At 36.7% G+C, this 11,058-nt stretch overlaps 1 protein-coding gene and 1 non-coding gene across 2 annotated transcripts; one reads left to right on the top strand and one right to left on the bottom strand.

Moving 5' to 3' along the window:
• The first annotated feature begins 367 nt into the window (after positions 1-367).
• LOC141606607 (putative serine/threonine protein kinase IRE) lies at positions 368-8,516 on the top strand. The gene is made up of 16 exons (XM_074425805.1): positions 368-983; positions 1,805-1,875; positions 1,988-3,406; positions 3,508-3,680; positions 3,825-4,068; positions 4,224-4,316; positions 4,404-4,544; positions 4,675-4,767; positions 5,378-5,585; positions 5,684-5,769; positions 5,999-6,087; positions 6,355-6,406; positions 6,505-6,561; positions 6,643-6,810; positions 7,481-7,567; positions 7,749-8,516. Exons 1-16 carry the CDS (start codon positions 623-625, stop codon positions 7,872-7,874), a joined length of 3,468 nt encoding a protein of 1,155 aa, XP_074281906.1. The 5' UTR covers positions 368-622; the 3' UTR covers positions 7,875-8,516.
• Positions 8,517-8,732: 216 nt separating this feature from the next.
• Positions 8,733-8,806, bottom strand: TRNAI-AAU (transfer RNA isoleucine (anticodon AAU)). The gene has a single exon. It is a non-coding gene; the product is annotated as a tRNA-Ile (tRNA).
• Between the last annotated feature and the right edge of the window lie 2,252 nt (positions 8,807-11,058).

Here is an 11,058-nt window from a genome sequence, read left to right as displayed (position 1 = left end):
CTAATTCATATTCATATATCTTATTTCTATTTTAATTACTTATGTTAAAACATAAATTAAAATGTGATAATTACATAAAATCTTGCAATTTACATACATCCAAGAGGTCATGTCAAATATCATTAATATAATTCTAATAAAATACAATTATATATTATCTGATATTCAACTCTAATATTTATCAAATATTCGAATCTCCAAATATGGACTATTTATATTGTCACGGTATTGAACACTTAATCACGCTCAATTATATGTTAATGTATTTAATGATAGCGCGTGCTATTATGACCCGTATATTTTTGTGCATTTTTTTACACGGGTATAAAACTAGTAAATTAAAGTAGTTGCATAATCTAATGGGGAAAGCACGTCCAAACTAAAAACGTACGTGTATCCATGTATTTCTCCATTTCCCGCGAAAATTTCTCCTCTTTTCTCAACCTACAACAGTCTACTCTTTCCTCCTTAACAACTTTTCCAACAAAATTCAACGATTATCATCATCATCATCATCGAATCGAATTCTCTAGATCTTCAAAATTCGCAAAAAAAATGACGCAAATTCAATATTAATTAATTAATCTCGAATTTTCCGCCATTGATTAATTCAACCTCTTTAATGACAGGTTCGATGACGAAACCGAAGAAAATTCCTCAAGTTCGTGCGAAATTCAACGATGTTGATGATGATGTTGTTGTTGATGAGGAGAAAGATGAGGATGAGGCTTCGCCGATAGCGGCGTCGATGTTAGGGTTGAATAATATACGAACGCGATCGGTTCCGACGAATTTGCAGATGCCGTCGTTGTCGGCGTCGCCGCCGTATGACGGTGAGTCGGCGGTTGGTTTCGGCGGTGGTAGCGGTGGAGAGAGGAGAGAGAATGAGGCGAATTGTGTTAATAATGTTGCGGTTGTTGTTAATAATACTAGGAAGAAGTTTATTGTTCCTGATAATCCTCTTTCTTCTGCTGAATTGTTAGGTTTGTTTAATTTAATTTATTTCGCATCGATAATCATTTATTTACCTTTTATTAAAACACGGCTGTGAATTGACGGAGACGGAGGGAGTATATGATCATGTTCGATTAATTGATTGATTTGTAACAATTGTTAGGTTTGTTTGTTTGATTGATTTGATCATTTGTTTACCTTTTTATTTAAAAGTATCGTCTGGAGAGAATTAAAAGGTAAACAATTGACCGAGACAGATCATGTTCGATTAATTGATTATGTAATAGTATTAGCAGGCTGTATGATGATGATGATGTTTTTTTGCTGATTTGTTATAGATGCTGGTTATTCATATTGAAATGTGGAATCAGTGAAAGCGGTTTAATTTCGATTGTTTTGGTCAATTTTATGTATAGGTTAAGTGAATTAGGTACAATATTAGCATCAGTTAGGTTATCCATATTGGAATGTGGAATTTGTGTGCGCGCTTTAATCTCGATTGTTGTGATGATAATATGTATGGTTTATGTATAGGTTGAGTGAATTAGGTACAATATTATCATGAATTAGGTTATTCATATTGAAATGTGGAATTTTTAGCAGTGCATGCGTTGATCTCGATTGTTGTGATCAATTATATGTATGATTTATGTAAATTTTAAGTGAATTAGGCACAATATTTGAATGTGAGCTTGCTAGTTGAGGACTAGAGGAGGTAGAATGTCTGAAATTCATATTTTTGTGATTAGAGATGCAATGTTGAAGGATGAGGGGTGATGATTAGATTAAGGATTTGGTATTATTTGACATGGTTTTTGCACTTAATATGAGAAATTGTATTTCTTTTCAGAGAAGAAAGCCACTTGGAGTCAATCAAAGTCATTTAAACATCCGTTAGCGTTAAATAATATCGAGTTTGAGGTATTACATGCTTTCTCACAGTATTGTATTGTTTCTTTGGTTGAGTGACAATTATCTTTATTTTTCCGTCAATGTAGTTGATGTTGTTTCATCCTTTTTATGCTTTTTATAGGGGAATGCAGCACTCATCATGCAGTCACCTCGATTCCAGGCCATTCTACGTGTTACAAGTGGTCGTAAAAAGAAAACACCTGACGTTAAAAGCTTTTCACATGAGCTTAACTCAAAAGGTGTGCGGCCATATCCCTTTTGGAAATCTCGAGCATTTGGGCATATGGAGGAGATTATGGTGATGATCAGGGCAAAATTTGACAAGCTGAAGGACGAAGTCAATTCTGACTTGGGTGTATTTGCCGGAGATTTAGTTGGCATTCTTGACAAAAGTAAAGATTCAAATCCTGATTGGAGAGAGGGATTGGAGGACATGCTGCTTATTGCTCGTCAGTGTGCGACAATGACAACTGACGAGTTTTGGTACAAGTGTGAAACCATAGTTCAGGATTTGGATGACCGGCGACAAGAGTTACCAATGGGTACACTCAAGCGAGCTTATACCCGTCTTTTGTTTATTTTGACTCGCTGCACTCGACTTGTGCAATTTCAGAAGGAGAGTGGTTTTGAAGAAGAGCACATTCTGAGCTTACATAAACTGAGTGATCTTGGTGTATACCCTGAGAAACTTCTCGGAGTAGACAGTGAAGAAATTTCAGTTTCGTTTGAGAGGAAGGATGGGGATGAGAAGTTCACAAAAGACTCCACATGCGTGGAGGTTGGTACAGCAAGAAGTCAAGACTCCGCAGGTAGCAGCTATAGGATGTCGTCTTGGAAAAAGTTCCCTGCAGCTGTCGGAAGAAGTAAGAGAGATCCTGATGCTGTCGATACTCCATCAAAGGATCAGTCTGGTGCTTTTGAACAAAAGGATGACCAAGCTGAGAGCCCTAGATCTCATACTGAAAACACAGAACAACCTACAGTACGAAGAGTTTCTTGGGGTGTATGGGGGGATCAACAGCATACTTATGAGAGTTTGATAATTTGCCGTATATGTGAGGTTGAAATACCGACAGTGTTTGTCGAGGAGCACTCAAGAATTTGTACGATTGCTGATAGATGCGACCTAAAAGGCTTAACGGTCAATGAACGACTGGAGAGAGTTGCAGAAACTCTAGAGAAAATTCTGGAATCTTTTACGCCAAAAAGCACAAGCACTGCAAGGGGAAGCGTTGAGATCAACAACCCTAGTGCGCTAGAGGAGTTAGATGGGTTTATAACAAGGAGAAACGGACTGGTCCAGATATTATCTGATGACATGATTGATTGTATTCCTGAAGCTGATACTTGTTTTGCCATTGATGATCTAAGCTGCTTACCAGAGGTTTCGTGTGACGCACATTGCTCTCCGGATTTTAATAAGAAGACATCATCAAATGGAAGCTTGACACCAAGATCACCATTAACACCACGTACAAACCAGATTGAATTGCTGTTGCACAAAAGAAAAATTATATCAGAACACGAGAACAATCAACAGGTAGCAATTCTTCTTGTTCCGCTGAACAATTCCTGCGCTTTTAGCGTTTTTTTTTCCCTTCTGAACATTGATTAAATTATGGAGCAATGATGAAATTGCAGATTAAGAAGCTAGTGGATATTGCGCGTTCAATCGCTAGCGTGAACGACAATGATTACAGTGCACTGCAGTTTATGATTACCCGTCTTGAGGATCTTAAATATTCCATTCAGGATAGAAAGGTTGATGCTCTTGTTGTTGAGACATTTGGAAGACGCATAGAGAAACTTCTCCAGTAAGTTCAATATTATCAACACACTCCATTTCTGGGAGAAAAGGACACATTTTGACTTTAGTGATATAAATTACATTAATTTACTAGTTTTTTTATTTTTTATTTTATTTTGTGATGTTCCTCTTTGTGTGCATGGATGAATAGGGAGAAATATATTCAACTATGTGGTCAAATAGATGATGAAAAAGGCGGTCAAGCACTGGCTGATGAAGATAGTTCAGTTGAAGAGGATCCTGTACGAAGCTTACGCGCAAGTCCAATCAATCCAAGTACCCACGCACGGACATCTATAGAAGATTTTGAAATAATCAAACCAATCAGCAGAGGAGCATATGGACGAGTTTTTCTTGCTAAAAAAAGAGCAACTGGCGACTTGTTTGCGATTAAAGTGAGAACTGAATTTTTACTTTACCTTCTTGTGACATTTTATTTTCTGTAGTTTGAATAATCATTCTGCTCGATCAGATTGTTGTACATCGTGACTCAATTTATATTTCCTGTGAAACCCGTTGAGGTACTTAAGTTTCCTGATCATTTTGACAGGTTTTAAAGAAGGCTGATATGATCCGTAAGAATGCAGTAGAAAGTATATTGGCAGAGCGTGACATTCTAATCACCATGCGGAATCCTTTTGTGGTGCGCAAAACCCAGCAGTTTTTACTGATAAAAAAATTGTTTGTAAAAACCTCTCTAAATTTGTTTTTATAATGTGATGATGAGCAGGTCAGGTTCTATTACTCTTTCACATGCAAAGAAAATCTTTACTTGGTAATGGAGTATTTGAATGGAGGTGACCTTTATTCTTTGTTGAGGAATCTTGGATGCTTGGAGGAAGATATGGCTCGCATTTATATAGCCGAAATTGTAAGTATCCACAAATTACTTTGATTGCCTTAATTTCTACAGAAGCTGGACTTTTACATATTCTCCATTTCACTAGAGATCATCATACTCCTAATTTGTACTCCCATCTGTTGTTGGTTCTTACTTTCAGGTTCTTGCGTTGGAATATTTGCATACGCTAAATGTCATTCACAGAGATCTTAAGCCCGACAACCTGTTGATTGGCCCCGATGGTCATATCAAGGTCAATATCTGTCTTGAAAGTACAGATCTTATTTTATATCAGCCATTAAACTTATTTGTGCAAATGTTATGTTTTTGTGCTAGGAACTGTTACTGTAAATCTCTGTAGAAAAGAGATTTTGTATTTTGAAAACCTTAATATTAGTTTCTAATTGCGTTGGTCTTTACGTATATTGCCCTTTTTATGATTCACTCGATAGTCAATGCCAGTGAAATGATTCATATGTTGGGGACTTTCTTCCTGCTTAGGGCCTCAATTCCAAGTTTGTTGTCCTCGTTCAATCTTGATGGTCAGCCAATGGCAATTTGACCATTAATTTCTCTAAATGTATGTTGAGATACAATGTCAAATTTCCTGTTTGATATATCAAAACAACTATTTCCATATTACGAGTATCATACAGAAAAGGTGGTAGCAATCTTTCAATATGTAGTATTGGTCAAAGTCGACATTTGTTTGACTACCAAAGTCAAATGGTGACAATAAATGTTGAATTGAGGGAGTATAATTTTTGCATTGTGCCATCCTTTGTTGCTATCTGTAATTACTATTTACTGTCTTTGTTTGGTAGAGTGATTGTCTCACAAATCTCTAATGCTTGTTATTACAGTTGACAGATTTTGGGCTCTCAAAGGTTGGTCTCATTAACAGCACTAATGACTTATCTGGTCCGTCAGTTGGCAGCTCCGGTTTTTTGGGTGACGAGAATCCTGATTCTATGCTGGATCAACCACCAAGGCGAGAGCAACGCCAGAAACATGCTGTTGTAGGAACTCCTGATTATTTAGCTCCAGAGATACTTCTTGGAATGGGACATGGTTTGAAAAATGTTTTTGCATTTATTTTTATAAGTTTGGTAGTTTATCATATCCTCATTTAGTTATTGTTTTGTGGGCTGGTCTTTAATGTTATCCAGGTGCATCTGCTGATTGGTGGTCTGTAGGTGTTATTCTTTTTGAGCTTCTTGTAGGAATTCCACCATTCAATGCGGAGAATCCTCAGGTAAATCAAAATTTGCAGGACAAATTTAAATATCCTGGCATAGATTAATAAGTACTACTTAGTCCGTAATACATAGATTACACTAGCTGTTGTGGAATCATCCATTTCACATCAGAAACTCCTTGGAAATTAAAACTCTTTGATATTGGTCTCATCTCTTCAGGAAACACTAATAATGTTCATGAGTTTTTCCTCTGTTACTATTGATCTATCATTTTGTTTGTTGCAGCAAATTTTTGATAACATTATGAATCATGATATCCCATGGCCTAAGGTCCCTGAGGAAATGAGTTATGAAGCTTATGACTTAATCAGGAAGTAAGTTATCGGAAAGTCAGTGAGCTTGTCGATTTGTTCTTTCTCTGATTAGCTATTCCAGGCACTTATGTTTGGTGCTCTTGCATGTATGACTTATAATGTTGACATTCTAAAACTGTATCTGCATCGTAAGTTAGCAGTGTCATTTGTTCTGGAAGACTAAAACAGCAGACAACATTAATTAAACTGTTGTTTAGTGAAGCTGACTAACTTATAACTTATAAACAGCTATACCTTGTTTTAATGGTTTCATTCTTACTAGCTCAGATTAATGATGGAAAATCCTGTTCAGCGGCTAGGAGCAACTGGACCTAGAGAGGTAAAATTGTTGAATTATTACTCCGTATTGTTTAGTATCATCCTTGGCAGTTATTCTTCAGCGTGAAATTGATAAGCAACTTGGGAACGGTTTCACAGGTAAAAGAGCATTGTTTCTTCAAGGATATCAACTGGGATACACTTGCTAGACAAAAGGTTTTATAAAACTAACTCCAGTCTAGATAAAATTCAGTTGATCCTGTATAATGTATACTGAAACGGTTATGTACATTGCAGGCCATGTTTGTGCCTGCAATTGAAGGTGCATTAGATACAAGTTACTTCATGAGCCGCTATGTATGGAATCCCGAGGAAGACCATGTTGTTGGGTCTAGTGACTTCGATTATATGTCTGAGAGTGGAAGTGACACATTTAGTAGCGGTTCTTATGCAGCTGATGAAGATGTAAGTACAATCCCTCTGTCCTAGCCTATAGTTTTTGTATTCCATTCTGGCCTGTCCCACACTCATTTTTAGGTATGTTTTGTGTGGCGGAGAATGAATATGGACCTCCACCCCACGGCTATGTGCTTGCATAAATAACCGACCCAAAAGCAGACATGAACTACGGGACAAAGGGAGACATACATGTACCTAGATTATTCTGACAGCATGTCATGAAACATTTTTAATGACACAAAAACTTATATGAGACGGTTTAACATGGGAGACCACCTCCTTAACCATATTTTTAAATGAGTAATGCACACATATTTGCGGTTTTTCTAACATGTAAGATTGCTTCATATAAGACTCATTGTTTGCATGGTTATGATGTTGAAAGTGACAATTATGCATTTTGAGCAATTACCATTATATCTTGATTGCCTACTAAAGTGGTTGCGCTTCTTTCTTTTGTGAAGTAGTGGTCCTTCGATGCAGTTCTCGACGCAATTTTCATCTTGGGTCATTCGGAAACAGCCTCTTTGTGTTGCTAACACAAGGGTAAGGATGCGTACATCCGACCCCCCCTTACCCCGCAATTTGCGGGAGCCATTGAGGCACTGGGGTAATGTTGTTGTTGTACCTTTATATCTTGATTGCCTACCACTGATTTTTGGTGTCGTGTTTCTAGGGAGATGAATGCGGGATTTTGGCAGACTTTGGAAATAGTAGAAACCCCCTGCTGATGAACTACTCTTTCAGCAATTTTTCTTTCAAGGTGAAACTTTCTCAACTAGACTCTGCTTCTCTGATTGTGATTTCTGAGTTTTGCTGTACTAACATTCGAGGGTACTACTATGATGTTACGTGTTCAGTTGTTCCGTCTAGGTTTACTTCGTATTTCATGGTTTGCAATATTTATTTGGAAAGACTAATAAATGCATGAATCATGCTAACAGAACCTATCTAATTTGGCATGCATCAACTACGATATGGTTGTGAAGAAGAACATTGAAGACGCACAAGATCAAGCAAAAGATCACCCTGAGACCTCGAAAGATCACCCTGAGACCTCGATGCAGTGATCAGTTTTATGGTTGATTCAACTAAGCAACATTTTTGCAATCACTCGCTTCTTGTCGTACAAACAAGATAATTCCTGTAACACTGGCTTTATCCTAGGTACTCAAGGATATAAGAGTGGGTAATAACTCAACATTATTGACGTTATTATCAAGATTGGCGTGAGTTGGTGTTGAACATGTAGAATGCCTCAAAGTGCTTGAGACCTGGGTACCTATTTGGCTAGTTGAAGCAGTCAGTCTTGTATGAGACGGTCTATATTACTTCGCTCAATTGAATGATCCACTAGGTTGGTTTAACATGAAGGACTATATCGTATAAGTATTTTGCTGGTTCAAGAGGCCTCCTGTTGATGTCTGTGCCCCTGATATTTGTAGGTGCTAATGCTGTTTTCTCGTTGCATTAGTCGATATTGTAGAAACTAGGAACTACATATTGCTTGGTTAAAAATGCGGAATCCAATGCCGTCAAGCAGTATGACTTCCTTGTGTGTATAATACAAGACCATGTTTTAAAGCATATAAGTTTTGCTTAATCTTGCTCTTGTCTGAAAACTCAAGCTTGACATTTTCATAAGCTTTTGAAGTTGTAACTTGTAAATATGTTGATATATAATAATAATAGAAAGTAAAGTTTTTGCTCTAGCCTGATATATAGCCTTATTACTGATGTCGGAGATGGAGACGGAAATAACCCGTGTTTTAAACTAGTTTACTACCAAAATCATCTAATGTATTGATGAAAAAAGAAAGTGATTTAATGCAGAGAAACACCTAAAATCTGAACAAAAATGTATCTCAAAGAGAAGAAATAAATAAAATCTCTGACAAAAAAAAAGAAAAGAAATAAATGCAAAAAGATGGCCTATGCAGGTCTCGAACCTGCGACCTTCGCGTTATTAGCACGACGCTCTAACCAACTGAGCTAATAGGCCTTGTTGGTGAAATCATTTGTCGTTTATCATATCTTCTAACTTGGACACTCCAGTGTCTCTCTCAGTGGTTGAAGTTTCGAGACAAAGAATCACAGACAACCAAATTAATATGTTGATTGTTGACTGTGGTGACTTGAGACGTTTCATTAATCAGGTATTGAAAAAGTTAAACAAATGATTGAGACGGAATGAGTAATTTAATTTCCTATTAAGTGAATGCATGCAATTTTTATGATGCCATCATTAGAGTGTATAGTACCCATCTGCAAAATTTAGACATGATTTTTCTAGGTATCTCAATTATTTTAGTTTTTGATTTCATAAATCATACTCTATACTGTTTATATCTTCTGGGAAATATAATTAGAGGTGCTGGTTTGATCCTGTATAAGTCCAACAAAATCATTTGATGGTGTGAAAATTGCCCTTTTAGTTCTATGAAATGTGTTATGGACTTATGGTATCTCCACCTGTTAATTTTCGGAACGAAGTGAGTAGGGGTTTTGATTCATGATATTCTCTGTATGAGATTTGACTGTCTTTCACTATGATGCTCGGACTCAGATACGAGGATCCGACACGGGTACACTTTCAGTTTTGAGGCTTTCTTATGCTGTTGCTGCAATGCTGCTGCTTTTTATGATCATGCAATTAGCTTATATGGCCTGTCAGTTTTGTCCTGATAGTAGTTATTCAGGAACTTCCAATTTTGAGATGCTATATTGCTAATAATGCGACAAATCAATTACTCACCCTGTCCCGGTCATTTGTTATCATTTTCCATTTTTGGGTGTCTCGGTCATTTGTTGTCCTTTCTATTTTAAAAATGACCTAGATGAGTATTCATACTCAATTTGGTCCACTAGTCATTTAGTAATTGACCCCCTCCTCTTTCCTTGGTCTTTGTACCAAAACCAAAGGACAATAATCGACCGGAACGGAGGGAGTAGTAATTAATCAAAGGTAAGCAAATGATTAGAACGGAGGGAGAGGGACTAGGGAGTAATTCTATAAATTGATTTGGTAAAAATAGTTAAAATCCAGGATAATGAAATCAAATTCTCTGAAACTATGAAGAATTGAAGATTATCTGATATTCTGATAAATGTACTGGTTGAAACAATCTCATAAAATAGCCTGTTTCCTTGATTATCCTCCTCGGATGTTGATGCTGCTGGTGCATTCTCTTATATGCTTGATTGCTCGCCACATTGGCGACTTTGTGCTAGTAAATGTTGTACTTCCGTCAAATTCCACGCTCCAATTCTGTTACTTTTAGACGTGGAAGCAGTTCGACTATTTGTTTGCCACTGACATGACACAGGTTTTCATAGAATTCTCATTTGCGATTTTCATTTTGCAGCCACTTATCATACGATTGAATGCTTTATAAAGAACAGCTAAGTGAATCCTACTTTTTTGGGTATCAACCGAGTTTGACATCCTCCTTAAGTCCTGAAGGCTTGCAAGCTCTGGAAGCAGTATTACAGTCTAACTGGTAATATCACCCTTTTATCGGTTGGTTTCTAAGTATGGGTCAGATTGTGTGTCAAAACAGGAAACCTGCAAGGTTAATTTATTTCCGTCCTCATCTTCCTGTAACTCTTTGAGATGCAAAGATAGGTTAATTTTGTTTCATATGTCGCGTATAAATCTTCAATGATATTTACTATTATATAAATTTGAATATATTTGAAATTTTGTTCAAAGATTCCAATATCTCCATGCACCTTCCTCAATAAAAGAGATCACAATCAATAATAAAATAAAAGGGGTACGAAAAAAAATGTATAAAGGGGTACGACAAAAGTGGTCTGTCAATAACTTAATGAGAGACCGTCTCTCCAAAGTTATTGTGCACCTTCTTAGCTTGTAGGTAAACCCTTTTTTATTAACAAAATATACCCAAACCGATTTCACAAAACAAATGAAATGAGGAAACAAAAATTAAGATCATCATAAAATAAACAAACAAAACAAATTTTATCGCGGGTTTGATAATCAGTACTCGTAATCCTTAATTTCTGTTTAATGATTACAACTACGACTGAAGACGATTACAAAGCGACAGAGCATTACTTGTATGTTTTACAACACCTGAAACATATTTCGTGAGCTTATCCTTAACACTTGGACTAACATGTCCCTCTTCAATCGCATCCATGCACGTATTCTCATTAGTAATACAAGCACTCATCCATGTCTGAATGTTCGATATCTTAAACCTCGTCTCATCACCATTGTCAGATGAT

The sequence above is a fragment of the Silene latifolia genome, chromosome 10 (assembly GCF_048544455.1).
Source record: "Silene latifolia isolate original U9 population chromosome 10, ASM4854445v1, whole genome shotgun sequence".
Taxonomy (NCBI): Eukaryota; Viridiplantae; Streptophyta; class Magnoliopsida; order Caryophyllales; family Caryophyllaceae; genus Silene; species Silene latifolia.
This window is presented reverse-complemented; position numbering and strand designations above follow the sequence as displayed.